The sequence below is a fragment of the Buceros rhinoceros genome, unplaced genomic scaffold, assembly GCF_000710305.1.
Source record: "Buceros rhinoceros silvestris isolate BGI_N320 unplaced genomic scaffold, ASM71030v1 scaffold6243, whole genome shotgun sequence".
In the NCBI taxonomy this organism is placed as follows: Eukaryota; Metazoa; Chordata; class Aves; order Bucerotiformes; family Bucerotidae; genus Buceros; species Buceros rhinoceros.
In genome coordinates this window covers 9,241-27,677 of record NW_010402938.1, presented here as the reverse complement: position 1 = coordinate 27,677, position 18,437 = coordinate 9,241, and the positions used below count along the sequence as shown (strand labels likewise).

Here is an 18,437-nt window from a genome sequence, read left to right as displayed (position 1 = left end):
AACCGCTCGTAGAGCATTTCATATCAAATGACTCAGTCAATGCACAAGTTGTCTTAACACTATTCAAGTCAATCAGGCTAGTAAAACCCATGTAAGCAATTGCCTCAGTTTACCTTATCTTTGTATGAACTAATTTAATGCTGTTTGGGAAGTGGCCAAAGCTAACAGGGTCCTCCAATATGTTTCTGCTGTACCTTAGGAGGGCTTTGAGTGCAGGCCTTGGACTAGCAGAACTTCCTACGACTCTACAAGTACCTGAAAGGAGGTTGTAGGGACGTGGGGGTCGGTCTCTTCTCCCATGTTACAAATGACAGGATGAGAGGAAATGGCCTTAAGTTGCATCAGGGGAAATTTAGGTTGGCTATCAGGAAAAATTTCTTTACACAGAGGGTCATTAAGCATTGGCACAGGCTGCCCAGGGAGGGGGTGGAGTCCCCATCCCTGCAGGGATTTAAAAGTCGTGTAGATGTGATGCTGAGGGACATGATTCCGCACACTGGAATCCTTAAATCTCACTGCCTATGGAAGTATTTTCCTGTGGCTGAACAAAATGATAATACTGGGTGGTAACTGAGGTAAAACTACTTGGGATAACAAGCTTTAAGCTTTTCATACCCTGAAAAAAGATCAGTTTCTTATAACGTAAAATACTTCAGGCTGATACTTTGTAAAACCAACAAGTCACACAAGTTATTAACTATGTGCAGTGCCATGATAACAAGGAAGGAAATAAGGTTTTTGGCTAATAACAATAATTCAGTAGGGGCAGTTAAGGACCACTTCACTTCTACAATATTTAAGTATTTTAAATTGTTTTAACTGAAGCTTGTTTCTTCTTGAAAAGTTTGAGGAAATGACCTATTTTTTTTTTTTTATTCAAACTCAAAAGCAAAAGTAACCACTGCACCCAATACTGTTCTGATTCCAATCATGGCATAAACATATTTTTTCTTTTTCAAATTATAATGTTGCTACAACAGGAGAAGTTTGGCACCAGTTCAATGGCATAAAGATATGACAATGAGCATTTACAACATTACACAAAATGTATGGAAAAAATCAAATTACTTCAAAAACAATTTATACACAGCTCTCAAAAATAAACGCTTGAGCCTAATTATGCACCAAAAAACCTCCAAAAATATTTATCATTTCAAAGTAGTCAATATTTACTTGATTTACTTTGAACAGAAAGGCTCTTTTTCCTTAAAAAAAGTCCTAATCTAAGACAGTAACTTCTCATGAGGCTGAAAATTCTAACGTTGCCACAGCACCACATTTAAAATTTGAGAAAAGAAGGGAGAAAACCTTGTGTGGATGCTTCTTCACCCTTTTTGCTGTCTTCATCTTCTATGCTTGGGCTTTCACGTGACGAATTCTCCTGCTGAGAGTTGTTGGTTTTCAGCAGGGCAGGATCAATTTGTGCTTTCAGGAGCTCGAGGGTCTCGGCAAGCTCATTGCGGTTTCTAGATGACAGAAGAAAAACCGTATTGTCAGATAAGCCACTTGATCCCCCCAAAGGGATTCATGAAAAATAAACAAACACCATCTGCTTAACCGACCGCTGCCCTGAAAACCTGATACACCAGCCCAGTGTGTGTCCCACCAGTCGGAAACCACACCAGACCACCACCAGAGCAGCAGCCCTTTTTTGGAAGGACCTTATCTATCTCCACTCCAGTCCTGCTGGTCTGGATCCAAGCTGCTACTACCATTCTTTTATTTATCACCCTCTTACCAATCCTCGCCGAGTTTTCTCGGCAATTCCTCTTTCCTCTCAGCAGAGAGGAAACTGCCGTTTTCTGCTCGTGCACCAAAGGAGCAACCGTTCTGCTAACAGACATTCCCTCTGTTCGCCCACAGCAGCTGTCTGAATGTCACTGGCACTAACGATTAACGTTTTATGGCCTGTTGATAGGGGTTTGAACAGTTTTGCCTCACTGCCTTGGTTACTACGGTTATTGATATGCAAATAAGCTGCAGATATAAAAATTAAACAGGAGAAAAACCTGTATGACTTTTTTAGATCTATTTTTACATCTCTATGTACTTTTCAAGCCAGAGTTGATTATACTGAGTCTGGTTTGAAATTCACTTGGAATTAATCAAATTAAAAAAGAAGTTTACAGTTATCCACTAAAAGTGGATAACTAGTAGATATGAAAAAAATTCAAGTTAATTTATTTTCCAGTGAGAAATAATAATATTTTTCACAGAGTAGGAGAGTGAAGAAAGTAGAATATGTAACAAGACTCACAAACACCCCCCCCAAATCTGAGGCTAAAATATCATTAACAGACCAATCTGCATCCAGTGAGACCCAAAGGCACCAAGTCCTGTCCGTGCCAGTCTGCATCAACATCGTGCCCCTCAGCTTTAGTGCTCCATGAGCTCATTCTACTCCAGACAATTTCTGCTGCCTATTTGTATTGTCAACAGTTCTGTAGTTCCATGAGGTTAAATTGCAATGTAATTGCAGAACTAACTGTCCACCCATAATTCTCTCAATAGAGCATAAGTTAAAGTAGTGAGAGTCCTCCTCCATCTCCTACAGCATTTAGCAAGCCAGGGAGCAACATGGAGCCATCAGCCTCAGGAGAGTCTCGTCTTGGTGCCCCTTCCATGTAGCCACTGTGGCTTGACAAAGCAGAAAACAAATCACATGTTGGCTATTACCAAATCAGTGAGTTAGTTCCGGTGCCCCTTCCATGTAGCCACTGTGGCTTGATGAAGCAGAAAACAAATCACACGTTGGCTATTACCAAATCAGTGAGTTAGTTCTGTACATGGCTATTCACTCAAACAGAAAATCCCACAGTCATGAATCCTGCTCTAAGAGAAAGGGAGATTTACTGAAATTACTTTGAGCCCCAGTCACAAATAGCTAAAAACCGTATAAAATAAGGGAAAAAAACAAAGGAATACCTAACAATGCATTTCCACGTGGATCCATCCTGGTCATCCTGCTCTTCTATGTACATGCGGACATTATGCTCTTGATCCAGCTGATACCAGTACATCAGGCCATCCTTGTCTCGACCAATGGGCTGAAGACGCATGGCGTCAGCATCCTCCTCGTTAATGATATTCTTAAACTTTAGATTGTCATCAAACTGACATTCACAGAGATACTGAAAACATGAGAAAGTAGAAAGTGTTAAAATATCACAACAGAACTATGAAAATCAGCTTGTTTCCTGTCAGAGTAACATGGAACTTTGCTCCGGGCCTCTTTTGATTGGGTCTGTGCATTAGCGGGTTTTCAGACCATGTTGTTTTTAAATGAGAGATAAGTAACACAACCACAACTTGGGACCGACCCGGACAGTTTTCTCAAGCTTTGATGAAGCCCCATCTCTGCCAACAGGCATTTCCAGAAGCACAGTGCACAGGCAAACAGGGAGCACAGCACAGTTTTCAGACAAAAATTTCATACAAAACGTGAAAAATACACAAAGGCTACATATGGTTTGGGCCCAACCCATGACCACGAGCATCTTCCCTGTTAGGAGATCAACTCTATGTTTCATACACGTCCTTATGGTTCAGGCAAGCTAAATTTGCAAGATGTTTGAGTGAGTGAGAAAGCCAAATCTCCAAAACATTTAAGAGAGTGAGGAACAAGTGATTTCAGATCGTAGCTGATGAACGTGTACCTTCAGAATCCCCAGTTTGCACTCAACACTCATTTCCAGGTATCCTTTTTTTTCCATCTCCCAAGCCCAAGTGCTGTTGAATTCTTGGCATATCTGTCACAAACACAGTAAGAAGATCACTGGGGTTAGTGGATAAAAGCAATGTTAAGCTGTGACATTAATAACACCATACTGCATAGACATGATCTTGTCAGGACTGCGGGTCAGAAAGCCTCACATAAAAATTAAAAAATAAAGTACGTCCTACGACTGTACCACAGATAACAAATGCAACTGATACGTCACGCTGTGGAATTATTCTTGAGAAATATCTTGGGCTTCAAGCTGCTCAATAAATATTTTAAAATATTGTAAGTATAGCAAATTTCAATTTACTTAAAGCAAATAAATTCAGTGACAGCACTATGGGGGAAAAAACAAATACAAAAAGAAGCAGCAGTAGGGGATAAATAGATTGACTCCAGCAGAGGATGAATAGATTGACTCAGCGGGAGCTCCAGTAATGACGCTGGAGAAGGAATTCCCTCTCCTCCTAAACAACTTGCATGTGTTAAGACAACTCTCACGAGCGGAGAAGATCTGCTTATCCATTGAGGACACATGGTGGGATCTCCAGCCAGTGAGGCTGTTCTAGTGGAAATACCCATTCAAAGGGGGTGAATCACAGCTACGACTCCAGTCAGGATTGTTTAAGCACCAGTATTGAATCACCACTGTCCAGATTAGCACACAAGGTGCTGCTGCCCTTCATCCTGCAAGGAAGCAACGCCTGGCTGAAAGGACTCAGTCAAAACAGTGTCACCTCCCAATCACCAATTAGTAAAGTATAGTCACTAAGCTACTTAGAAACCCGTATATCACATCTGAAAGCAGCCTTCTCTGGAAACGGCAGCAAAAATAACCTTGAATTGTACCCAGCAGAAGCACAGATCTGCTGATTCATGTTGTAAAACTCCACATGGGCTACAACCAAGGCAGAGGCCACTGCCCCTCCTCTGTCCTCAGGGCCCTGCTGCCTACCCTTCGCTATCCCCAGTACTGACACTGGTTCTTCCCTGACCCAAGAGTGAGCCTGCTATGAGATGGGCTCAGCCACACTGTAAATCCCACTGTGACTTTACAGAATGACTTCCAGAGAAGGGTGAAGGGAGTGCTCTCTGGTGACTATGAGTCCTGCTGGCGAGCAGTTCTTCCTGCTCCAATGTTAAGGAACGTTGCACAGGTACTTCTCTCACGCAAAGCCAAAGCTCACAGCTAGAGACAAGCTCTGCTCACTCACAAAACAAGGTTACTCTGCTTTCTCTCTTGTTTTCCACCACGTAATGTGAAGAATGCTGGGAAACTGTCCATCAAAACCCTTGCTAAGGGCACGTGCCAGTTGCTGCTCATTACTTACTCATTAAGTAAGGAAGCAATAATGAGGAGCTTCATGTGCTGCACAAGTGAACGACTGTCAAAGCAAAAGCTCAGAGACATCAGAGCAGAGGAAGCATCTGTTCAACGTGAAATGACGGCATTTTGACAATTAAAACCCAGATGATTGCGCTTTCTCCTGGCAGGAACTGTCACATCCCTGAACCTCAGATCTCATTCATAGAGGCTCTGCTGAAAAGTCAATCTCTGGCTTCATAGAGGGAACCTTTCACACTGATCCAAGACCCGCTGCTGGTGGGAGTAGCTGGATTTTGCCAGCTAAAGAGTGGGCAGCAACTTCCCACCCTGCAAAAGAGATGCTGAAACATACTGCCCTCGGGTATTTCCAAAGCAGCTACGATGGCAGCTGACACTTACTGGCACCAAACGTTCACTTCAAACAATGGCAACAGGAAGGTGAAAGACTCAGAGGAGTCTGTGTGGGGTAGACTACAGAATTCTAGCAGTCAGAGCAGAAAAGACAATGTGTTCAGAACATGCTGATTTGGGGGCTGAAGGTTCCAGATGGACCAGTCCAGAGAAACCAGATCTGGTCAAAAAGCGCAAAACACAGTTGACAACAGTCAAGCAAAGAGGAGAAGATTGCTGGAGCCCTATAGCCACTTCCTTTCAAAAAAGATGTGTGTGTGTGTTGGGGTGGTTCACCATCAGAGGAGGGAAAGGAAAGAACCCGCAACTGCCACATTCGTTTCCTATCCCAAAAGAAATTAATCTGTCAAAATATCAGCCACAGCTTAGAGGTGATTTTTTTTTTAATGATGCTCTTTATAAGCACAGCAGTCACATAAAGTGTATCTTATCAACATCTGGCACATAAAGAAACCCCATTATTAATATCTACATGCATAAGGATTAAGAAGATGTAAGTTTGAACGTCCTCCACTTGGAAGATTCCTCCTAAATAAAGAAAATGGTCACAACTAGAATGGATCAAACCCTGTTCTATCAAAGTGACACGCTGGTAGTTTCTAAGAAATGAAAAACAGGTCAACACCGCCCCGTAGAGTACATTGAACAACTCTGCAGGCATCTCCATGGTTCCATACCTTCTCAGCTTTTCCTGGCTTTCATGGCATTTCCCAATACTCTTCGTTGTTTTTTGAAATTAAACTCCTCTGAAACGGGGCCGATATTAGCATACCTCCCTACTTAGTTATATTCAAATGCCTTTGTTCTTCAAGGTTCCTTTGAACCACTGGCTAGAATAAGCTCCAAGTTAGCTAGAGACTGCTAAAGGAAGTAGAATTTATTACTGGTCCTAACAAGGGTGTGTGGGAGGGTTCCTTCACCACTTCCCACCCTTCCAGTGCCTGCTGGAGGAAGATTTTCCAAACTACTCCCTCATAAACATGTTTTATCCCTCTGCTCTCTGCTTACCACACAAGTGGGAAATGGCTTTAGGGGGGTACAGCGGCTCACTAGACAGAGTTGTGTTGTCTCATCTTGCTGCAATGGCTTTTGGGTACCTTAAGGACTTTAATACAATTCAGTAATCACAGTATTTTGTAACAATTGAAGGACACAGAAGTTACATAAATTATTACATTATTACATTAAAACATCATCATAAATATTTTACAGCTGGTTAAGAAGCAAGTTTTAACCTCAGGCCCTTCAGCAGGTTATTTCCTCACACATTCGCAGTTCTAAAAAGCATCATCTTAAGGCTACACGAATCTCCAGACAAATCCCTGGGTCTGTGAAGGTGAGAGGTAACACTTAAGGGGGCAAACTGCAGCCGGATTTGTGTCGTTGCTATGACGAGAATGCTGTATTTGTAAGTCAGGCGCAATTGTGGCTTGTCAGACAACAGCAGGAGTGACAACATTTGAGTGGATTAAAAGACCCCTGGAAAATATCTGGAAGGGAAAGGGTAACCAATTCATTTGGGATATCTGTGTGGTTTTTTTTTTCTGAAGCAGTGTCAACTCTTTAAACTGAAAACTATGTGCATGTGAAGTGCCAATCACAGCACTGCCACAATTAAAACACCAACAGAATCCCATAGAGCAACAGGGATGTTACACCTTTACTGCTGCATTGTGGCTGTGCCATCAGGAGCCCACCGACAGAAATCACTGTGACACTTTCACTGATTATTAACACGCCACGAGAGTCAGTCCCTGTATGAACAACAACCCAATCACAGTAATGAAATCATTCCCAGACAACTGACAGACAAATCAATTTACTGCGTAAATCCCTCTGCTCAGTTTAGCCCATTTGCAGGTACTAAATCTCTTTATTTAAGGTCTTAAAGCTCAAAGTCTTTCACTACCAGGTGTACGCTCTTCTACGTACAGAAGATACTGTCTCTTCAGAGGTTTTCCTACACCAGTCCAGGCAGGCTGGAAGTTCAGCTGGGCTGTTATGCAACTGAGGGCTGGGCAGGCACATGCGTGCTGGCCACGACACAGCCGAAGGCTCACTGTAATTCATACCAGGGACTGCTGCCACCACAGCTCATTACAACAGTATTCCAGCATTGCAGGGTAACACAACACGCGGATTGTACCTTGATCAAATATTTTTCCCATCTGTCTGCTGTGACAGACTTCCCAATCTTTCTCATCAGTTTCAAGTGAAGCTCCACCAATTCTTTTGGAACTGCAGTATTGAGAGAGAAAGAGAGAAAAAAAGTTATGAAAGCTGGTGCAAATATTCTTCAATGCTAAACACTGACAACACTGTGACAAAGCAAGAAGTTTATTAAAATACAGTAACTTAAAGTCTGCTGAAGAGCAGCCCCACAGTTAAGAGATGAAGTTGACTTTCATCACATAGGTCTTTGTGTTTAAATTTACATTTATAATAGTGGTTGCCCTTCTTATGCCCTTCCTTAAACTCAAGGAAACAAAACCTTGGGGATGAACATATACAAATTTTGGCAGCACAAAAACAACAACTGGACAGGAGCTGTGCCAGTCAAACACCTACAGAAATACCACCGTGAGCAGCACACCTGCAGCTGCCTCCCAAAACGCCGCAGCCATGCTGGAGTATTGCGGTACCCAAACTATTTTTGGCTGCGTGCATGGTATGGGAGAAATGTCCAGACACTCTGTTCTCACCCATATAGCTCTGCTATGGACTTACTCCCTCTTGTACTGGAGGGACAGAGGGACTCAGGATCTGGGGTTTGAGGGCTGGAGGCCAGACCTGCTGTGGGTACAGCTGCTCCAGCGCCAGAGTTTTCCAATCAGACTGTCCTTCTCTCTTCAGGTATCTCCTCAGATACAACTTCATCTCTTCCCAGCTCCCAGCTGTGATTTATAAACCAATCTGGCACCACCAAGTGGCAAATGGGCAGAACATCAATTTCATAAGCTAGTGAGTAGTAAAACCTCTTCAAAACACATAAGGCAATTCTGCATGCCCAGGGAATTTTTGAGGAAAATCTCAAAGAATTGAAGTTCAAATATTTTTATTTCTTTGTGTACAGTTTTATTTCTGAAAGCTCTATGCAGACACACTTCAGAAGTTTAAAACCCAAGAACTTTTACAATGATGAATTATGATTCCGTTTTTTCTGCTGGTCCAGTAGCATTACTTGGCACCTTTCAACGACCTCCTTCCAACATCTAGAATTCAGAGGCAACTCCAAACTAACCCTGGTTTCTCTTTTATTCCATTTGTATTAATGTATTTATATATTATTAAACATGTACATTTAAACCTCAGTGTTTGCCTGACATTAAACCAAGCCAGAGCATTCAAAATCTTGCTGGATCAAAGCTTTTGTTTGGCATCTTTCATGTTTGTTTGTTTTTAATGGGTTCCCATTAACAGGCACACGCTGATTGGAATTCTGGTTGGAAGCAGCACGGGTGGTTTGTTTCCAATACTCCAATCCCTAGCCACCACAACAATCTTGCACTTCCAGGATCTTGATGACGTATCAATGGGGTTATTTTCACACCACAGTTCAATTCCATTCTCTATTTCAAGATGTTTTTCATGTATCATAACAATATTAATGATGGGATCTCTGGGCTGGCTTTTTGCCAGCTCCTTCGTAAGCGCTTAAAGGAGCCGCACACTCTCCTCCTTCTTCTAAGGGATGAGGTGGGAGTTTCGGAGAAGAAAATCCATGTCTAGAGAGAGGAGACTGGGGAGGGTGTGACAGGCAGCCTGACCAGCTGGGGTACCCGAACGCCGGCAGGAGCCTGTGGGACTGAGGCACAAACTCCACTGAAACCCAAGTACCTGTAAAGAATACACGGATCACGGGCAGCAGCACACACCTGGCTTGCCCAGAAATACCGGCTCAGGGAGGGGTAGCAGGAAGTTGAAGAGTGGTGGAAAAGCTCTCCTCTTCTAGAACCCTCATCCAGCAAGGGGTGCAAGTGCACCAGTAAACAAGGCTAATGTTTCAGTCATCTCAGAAATGCACTGAACCCGCCGAAATTCAAATTAACTTACTCCTGTTCAGAACAGAGAGAGGATTCCTTAAGTGAAGCAGGACATAAATAAGGATCATTTTTACAGCAGGATTTTTCTAATCCTACTTGTAACATACTGAGGATAACAAACAGGAGATGTGATTACTTTTGGGTTGTGGTGGTGGTTGTGTTTTTTGAAATAAGTTGACCATCACCCCCTTTGTAAAATATCATCTCATTTCAGGAACTCGTATAATCACACAATAACATTTAAAATTTCACATAAGGGAAGGAACGATCCATAGTGTCTCTCGCGTAACAGCCATTGTGCAGAAGGTTTTGGCCAAACCCAAACATATAAAAAACAACCTAAATCGGAGTGATATTCTCAAACTTCTATGAAACTTTGATCTCTGTGGGAAGTAACACAGTAGCTCTCTAAAACCTTCAGAGAACACACGTAACCAGCAGAGAAAAGGCCAGAACTCTATACACTGGGCTAATAAAAATTGTAATGGCACTATTTTAAAATATCTGTTTCAAAGCATCAAGTATAATTAAACCACGGTGCCATCTGCTCATATTCAAAAATATGGACTCTTCATCGGCAGAAGCCGTGAGTCAGAATGAATGAGTCACTGTACATCCAATTCTAGGGCTTCTGTCTGAGTTCAGCCCATTTGTTAAGCCCTGCACTTCCCTGGAGGGCAGGCTCTCACCTGGGCCTCACACCATACCCTGCGAGCACTGTTCCAACTACTCCAGTGTTTCAAGGAACGTCTCACATGTCAGTCCCACACTTCTCATAAATCTGAGAAAGTCAGAAAACTGAAACGGAAAAGTACAAACGTGTTCACCTGGTTAGAAAAGTTGTGACTTTCCAACACCTGAACAGGCATGGATTAAAGAGCTGGCTGTGGGTACCCATTAACACCTTCCCAAATAACTGTAATCCCATTTCACCTCAACTTATGGTTCCTGTTTAAAATGACTATGTTCACTGGTGAACACTCACCAAAACAAATCTGAAATGAAGGAGGAAAACAGAAAATGTAGATGCCAGACAAAGCCCTGGAAGGAGGAGTCCAAATGAGTGCCAGGGGAGGTTTTGGCTGGACGTGAGGAACACTTTCTGCTGGGATTGTCCAGGCCTGGCCCAGGCTCCCCAGGGCAGTGGTGGAGTTCCCATCCCTAAAGAGGTTTAACAGATGTGTCAAGGTGGTGTTGAGGGACAGCGGTTAGTGGTGACCTGGCAGTGCTGGAGGAACAGCTGGACTCAAACGAGCTTAAAGGTCTCTTCCAACCAAAACAATTGTGTGATAAATAATCTCCCACCTCCCCTTCTTCTCTACTGCGGGAAGCTCACGGCTACCTGTACAAAACTAGTACATACTGGCTACTGGCCCCATGCACAGAGCCCAACGGTAGGGAAATACAAGACAGCTTGCACCACGTTGAGCTCCCTCCGCTGCCAGTGCTGGAGGGAGTTGAACTAGAAGTGCAAAGGCAAGAGCATTCGCATTTGATGATGAAGTTGTGAGCTACACAGCAAATCTACCTCTTAGCCCACCATGCACTTAATTCCTTTTACACACAAGTCCTTATGCATAAATTTGCTTAAAATCAGTTGGTTGCAATCCTCTATGAAAGGCAGAAGAGTGCTCAGCAGACAAGTGACTGCATTTCTAACATCTTTAATAGTCTCCTCCATTTTTGTGTGCAAGTCTCAAGTCCCATGAGCAGTTGGAGGCAACAGACTCTGTCTTCTTGATTAGTTTCAACCAAAGGGATGTTCCTCACCTGGTTCATTAAAGAGCTAGTGAAACACTTGGGAAAAGGAATAGGATCTCCTCCAGCGGGAGCACTGGGTTATGCCAACATAAATATTCTTCTCTAGGAACTATCCAACTTGTTTCTCATCACAACTCTTAATATAAGGAAAATGGGAGATGCCTAGAGTTGGAATGTGTTAAGAAGTTTATAGACCATAGTGAAAAATGATGGCCTTCGTATGAACTTGGCATGATAAATAAATGGAAGGAGAAAACCTGTGGTATGAGAAGTCACAGTGAACTCAGACAAATACCTGTGATAACAAAGAGACCCATATTCATGCAGTGAGCTTGGCATGAAAAAGAATTTAAAGCATTTGACCTCTGTAGGCTTTCCCAACATGAAAAAGCAATAGTTCCTGTTCCAAAGGAGAGTCTAAAAATCTCATTTTCTAGCTGAGTCACTTGATGAGCATTGTAACCCTACCAAGTTATGTGTTCCTAAGAAAAAAAAAAAAAAACACGAAAAACCTAACACACCAAACTCATGCCAGAAAGGGCAAAAATGTAACTGCTCTGCCTCTGGATTGAGTGAAAAGAGCAATCAAACATGCTGTAATTAAAGTGAGGATCAAAACAGAAAGAACAAGTCACCTAAGCAGCAGTTTTATATCCTGTTCCTGGAAAGATTTTGGCAGGCATTAAAAACAAACATCCACCCTCACATTTAAATGATGTTGTGGAAGGTGCTTTGAAATCTGGATGCTCAGCAGCAAGGTCATTTTCCTGCAAATATCCAAGTACCTTTGTATCTCTTATCTGCACAAACAGCTTTCAGAGACTCTCTGCTATCCTGGACTATTCAGAGCACATGCCAGTCTAACATTATCCAAAGTTAAGATTTTTATCTCACTGATAAACCCTCTCCCACCCATCCCAATGCAAGGAGCCCAGCCCAGCACCTCTGTCACTGCTGCCTGTGGATGAATTGGGACCAAGGGGGACAAAAAGCCTTTTCCACACCCAGTTCTTTCAGCAAGTTGTGTCACCAACCGAACAGATCTTGCTAACAGGATGTGACCTTAAATTTCTGCTTAGCTTTTAGCTGTGAGATTGTTTTCAAGTATATAGAATTTATCACCTACTTGTCAAAATTGTTACTGAGGTCCCTTCCCTCCCATATTTTTTATTCTAACCTCTTCCACTGCCCACAAATCAATCTGATAAAGCTTGTGCTCTCTAATGCTCAAACTACCATGAGTCACCTTGTCACTACACCTGAAACTGAGATTAAAAACAATCCTGTGCATTGTCACCTGCATAACTCTTGAAGCTGGAGTTGAAGACTGCAGCGATCTAGACAAAACCCCTACAGGGAAGTTTAATTTTTCACCTAGAAAACAAGTCCTCCTGAATAGGGACAGTATTTTCAGCAGGGGCTGTTGGGACAGGACAAGGGGTGATGGGTTCAACTGGAAGAGGGAGATTGAGACCAGAGAGAAGGGAGAGATGTTTGATGCTGAGGGTGGGGAGACCCTGGCCCAGGTTGCCCTGAGAGGTGGGAGATGCCCCATCCCTGGAACCCTTCCAGGTCAGGTTGGCCTCTGGAGCTGCTCTAGTTGAAGATGTTCCTGCTCCCTGCAGGTGAGCTGGACTGGATGACCTTGAAAGGTCCCTTCCAACACAAACTAGTCTGCGATCCTCCCCGTTTCATTTCCTGGCTATTAAGTTTCTCGCAATGTCAGGGCTTTTTAAGCTAATATATTAAGCAATGGCAGAAAGGTTCACAAAAGCAAGATTGACATTAGAATTAAGCATAAAATGTGGGAAGAAAAGTATGTTGTACTGTGCAATGAAAGAGAAATAGAGGTAAAAAAGGAAAATGACTTTGAAAACAATGCAGGCAAAAATAGCACATGATCTATTTTAGAAACTGGAAACAGCCCAGGAAAGGAAAGACAGCAAATAAAAGCCCAGTTTACTGCCTCAAAAAATGTACTGAATAAAAAATGAGCTCCACTCCACCACCTCTGTTTCCTCATGAACAGCGAGGGAGAAAAATCAGCAGCAACATGAAAACAAGCAAAGTGCACTGAAAAACAGGTCCTGACAACATCTGAAGCTGTGACAGATTGGCATTGTTAAAATCGCTTAGTGACCCCACCGTGCATTTCAACTATCTTAAATCAAGAGCACTTGGCTTGCTGATCCTGAATTCACGCAGAGGCAAGCACTTGATTCCCCAAAACTGCTGGGACCACAGCTGATAAAAGCAAAGACACAACACCACAAGTATCTTTCATCTGGCTGGTAAAAATCCGGAGATAAGATCTAAAATGACTCTGGGATTCTCCTGCCTGCTGAGGCACCCTAGTCTCCCACGTAACTGGAATAATTATCCAAGGGTTCTACACTAGGAGCAGAAAATCCTCACACCCCTCTGCAGCACTGGACTGTGTCATTATAATTCTTAAATAAAGAGAAGGTGAGGCAAAGGGAATCACAAAGATTACACTTCGAGTGGACTCTGGAGAGCTTCCCAGCTTCACAGCACAATGCAAGGTGCCCTGTTTTGCCTGCCTGAAGCACCACGGCATCTTCAGGAAAAGCACGAGCAGAGTTCGGAGCCCTAAGGAAAATAAAAGTGAGTTGATCAGATGGGATTCTTTAGCGCTGCAGCGCTGGAGAGGCATGATAAGGAAATGCAGCCCCTCTCTGCAAAGATCAGCAGCGAAACTTTAACCCTGAGTGCAAAACGTACCGTTTGACACAGAACAGAAGTTCACTGTCTTGGTACCATCCATAGACTAAACTGAGAACAAACAGGGGGCAGCATTTTCAGAAGCATCTGCAGCCTATTTTCAGAAGTGCTTTTAGTCCTTGAAGAGACAGAATGATGCACGCAAACACTGACGGGTGCTGAAATCGCTAAGATCATTCTGGAAGTGCAACAGGAAGCTCAGAGGACCGTGTGGGCTGCATGGTGCATGGTTGTGGGACGGGGTGCATTTGCCAGTCCCTGTCACACCCCCTCCAGAAGCCGGGTGTCCTGAGGAAATCAGGTTGTGATGAGCATCTCGGCTGCTGCTGGAGACTGACAGTGATGCAGGCACTGGGGATCTCCTAAATTAAACAGTGAGAGCCACCTTCAGTGTCTCCCCTGGGCAGGAGAAGCTGGTCCCTGATGGGTCTGGCACCTCTGCGGCGGCAGCTGTGTGGCACAGCCTCCTTGCAGGCTTTAATTTGCCCCTCTGGGATGCATTATTATATTGAGATAATTTAGTTTTCTTCCACCTCCACTCCCCATAACCAGGGCAGATCATCTGTGTGTATTTCTAGCTGTGGCTTTATTCCGCTAGGTCATTCACAGGATTCCTTGCATCCGTCCTCCCTTGAACCTGATTGAGCGTACCTGGGCTTGAAGGCGTTTTTGTGCTCTAAATGGAAATTTCCAGGTCTCTCGGTAAGCATAGGGAGGAGGGCAGCCCTGATGCTGCTCCAAATTGCTCTCTGTGCCTTTCCCGGCACACTCAGCTGGCTGAGCTCTCCCCACCAGCGTGTCATGGAGGAAGCCAACAGACCAGGTTGGACGGGGCTTTGAGCAGCCTGGTCTAGTGGAAGGTGTCCCTGCCCATGACCAAGGAATTAGAACTAGATGATCTTTAAGATCCCACCCAACCCAAACCATCCTGTGATTCCATGATATGAATGTTTACACCTAAATCTCAGTCTGGACTGAGGCATCTGCTGGCATCTGAAGATCACGCTTACCGGGAATGACGTAAGTGAAAGGAGTTGAGATGGCAATGTTTACCTTTTGATCCAACACTAAGTAGTTACACAGCCATTCAAGAAATAGTAAAATTGAATTTAATGCCTTCATTCACTCTCAGAAGGTTCAAATTTACAACTCCCACTCCTAGGAGGGTGGCCCAGCTAGAGAGGAAATGCAAGATTCAAGGGTCCAAAAGAAGAAAAAGAAGAATGAGCCTAATTCCTGTGAAAAAGGAGCCTGAGTTTTAGTCTCTAACCCCAGCTCCCAAAAGTTTTTTGGTATTTTGTAATTAAAACCCAGGAAAGGGCCGCAGCACAGCAGCAGGGCTCATAGAAGCAAATGCAGATATTTACACCTGAGCTAGTTCCATATAACCCATTTATAGCCCACGGAGAGAAAGACAGTTGTGGGAAGAGTCAGCTCATCCGACAGTAAACACCCAAGCTCTGCTGAACATATTTGGTGAGATTAATTCTGCTGTGGAGTGTCTGGCAAGTTTTGCAGTGAAAACCACGGTATGTAAGGTCTCGGGGATAGAGGAGTGTTACCAGTTATTGGCAGTATATCTCATTCTTAAACCACCACCTAAGCTCTTGTGCTCCCGTTAGACACAGACCTACCATTGCAGCTCAGACCTTAGCTCAAAAGGTTTATCTGTGCACAGACACTTCTTGCAGACAAAACCAACTCTCTAAGCATGGCAGCACTTATCTTTAAGTGAGAGAGTATCTATCTTGTTATATTAAACCTAATTAAAGTATCCTCCATAAGTGAAAATCGAGATTAAACCTATGAGCACAGAGTTGCAAACAGCAGTGGTTAAGAAGACTTCAGCTTCATTCACATGCTAAATGGAACAAGCTTCTCTTAAGGTGTTCTGTTAGAGGAAAAGATGAATGCAAGTCCCTTTTAAACTCATTATATGAAAACAAGGACAAATTTAAATGCTATTTAATTCCTTACGTTGTTTAATTACTACAAACACCACGCTGGTGTTTTTTGCTAAATTCCTCAGGTACTGAGGAAGTTTTCCTCAGCATTATGAGAAGATAGATGTCGATTACACCATAAAATGACCGTCTCCCACATAGCTCACTTGAATAAAAAGGAAATATTAAAAAATTCAGAGCAGGTTGAATAAAAATCACTTCTCCAAAACAAGTTTCATTACTAAGGTTAGAGGTTATCTTTCCTTGGTCTTCAGTAGGGAAAAAACCAAAGATTGAGCCTTTTTCATGTATCAGATGAGATGTACTACAAATATAGCCCTGCCCTTTTTCGAGTTCAACTTTAAAAATAGCAAGTTTTTTCTCTAGTCATCATACACATGAATTCACAATCACAACCCAAAACTTTCACAAGTTTAATCCAATTAGCACAGAATTTGAGGCTTCTTTTAAATGGTTTCACAGCTAGTAGCAACTCTTCCTCCATTATTTCTGAAGAAACCCATTAAACAAGAGCGAATAGAAATTTAAGAAGCCAAACTGTCCCAGACAGTTGCCTGACAAAGTGCTCGTGGAATGTAAAAACACGGTGTGCTCTTTGACCAAGCTTCTTCTTGCTTAAAGAAAAAGCAAACGGCTCATGTCCGCTTGCAAGCTGCTATCTGAATCTCATACAACATGAGGAACCACAGAAGTTTCATTCCTTGAAACACCCAACTCTTTAAGTACAAATTTCCACAAGCAAACTCATGTTTTGACCTGATAACACTATTAAAACATCTACCCCTGTCAACATAATTCTTTTAATTGCAAGGATCAGTTATAACTTTGGAGCTGTTGCAGCTTCCTGGGGGTAGCCAAGGCTGTTAGCTCTGGGGTCGACGCTACCTGCTGTCTGTCTAGGCAGGCTTGAAGCCACAGACCAGTTTGCCATACTGGCATCCAAAACAGTTTGGCTGCTGCCAGCCACCTTTTACACAACTGCTAATCTGAGCAAGAAATAAAGATGAGGGCAAGAGCCTGAAGGGACGAGATGTGTCTCGCTACTACTTGCATGTTGCCATCGCTCAGAGCTCATGTTTGAGCTACAAACCCTCCAACCCAAACAACAGGCGTTGATGCTATCGGTGTCGCAGAGGAGCTTTGTGGCTGCCAGCGACACAGAGTGCCGTGACGCAACGCACACCCCAACTTCCCACTTAACCTTCTTCCCAAAACCCCAACAGTATCTGGAAAAGAGAAAACTTTGACATCAGAAGATCCTTCCCTTGCTGTAGGGCACAAAACAGGGAGAAAGGAAGGAGAACAAACCTTGGCGCAGCATTTGGCAAAGAAAACAAGCCACAGCGTGTACAATCCAGCGGTCGGTTTGACAGCGACCACCGTTTGCTGCCTCAGAACACAGGAACGAAAACCCACAGCACACATCTGAAATCACCTGCCCCAGCTTACCTGCAAATCCTCTTTCTAGTTAGAGACTGGCTTAACTGAGAATCAAGAAACTTCGTGGGTTTTGGTTTGGGATTTGTTTTTAGTATTTTCACTACAACTCAATATTCATTAGTGTCCAAATCTTTTTGAGCTCTGGCCTCAGTAATAATTTGCAGCAATCAGTTGTACTTTCAGAACACATGAAAGGCATTTAAATCTGAATTACTTTTAAATTTAATTCAACACACCACTTTTCTGGTTTTACAATATAAAAGGAATGCAAATCTCCAGCAGCCTTGCTTTGCATACTTCAAAAAAGCTCCTCTGAAGTTAATAGGACCCTTTTGAGAAACTTTTTTTCTTCACAAATGTCTATAGTTTGACTGATCCGCCTGCACTGTCTCTGGAGACAGAGCTGCCACTGCTGAGCGCCAAAATCAAGACGAAGGCAAACAAGAAATGGACAAAACTAGTGGTAGATCCACATACCCAAAATAAAACATCCCCCAAGTTTTATGCAGCATTCTCAGCCCGCTCTTTGTGCTGTCTGGTATTCTGTTAATTTTCAAACTCCAGCTCCATGTTCACAGAGGTGCTTTCCTCTCACCTGTGAAGGTACTACCTGGAATATTTTGTTGAGCAAACAGATAATTTAAAATCCTCTGGGATGTATTCATCATAAAATATTTTCTCTTCTAACACAGACATGAGACTCTGTCTCATCTGCAGTTGTTGCCCATTTGTGACACCATTTTCTCCAAAGCAGTGTTCCCCCTTCAGCTGGATTAGCCATCTTTCACCTTGATCTTGTCTAAAACCACTCATCTTCTTCCTGTTTTCTTGGCAAATGAGATTAATTGCCCGTGCCACAAAAAAGATAAATAAATTAGGAATTCTACTTTATTTATACCACAGTGACCAAAAACCTCCTCTTTTTCTAACCAGCGTCCCGGTGGTTAATCAGTCTAAGGTTGATGATATTGCTTTTCCTCTCAACCAATGACCACTGTGGATGCTGACTCAGTTCAGTTGATTTAGCA

At 43.1% G+C, this 18,437-nt stretch overlaps 1 protein-coding gene across 1 annotated transcript in view; it reads right to left on the bottom strand.

Annotated features, from left to right (window-relative positions):
* Positions 1 to 7,691, bottom strand: part of RSF1 (remodeling and spacing factor 1) — a 30,026-nt gene extending 22,335 nt beyond the window's left edge. Inside the window, exons 1-4 of the mRNA XM_010132806.1 lie at positions 7,606 to 7,691; positions 3,657 to 3,749; positions 2,926 to 3,131; positions 1,309 to 1,466 (exon numbers count right to left, since the gene is read on the bottom strand). Coding sequence (XP_010131108.1) covers positions 1,309 to 1,466; positions 2,926 to 3,131; positions 3,657 to 3,749; positions 7,606 to 7,662 — 514 coding nt within the window. The 5' untranslated portion in view covers positions 7,663 to 7,691. The remainder of the gene's footprint in view (positions 1 to 1,308; positions 1,467 to 2,925; positions 3,132 to 3,656; positions 3,750 to 7,605) is intronic.
* Between the last annotated feature and the right edge of the window lie 10,746 nt (positions 7,692 to 18,437).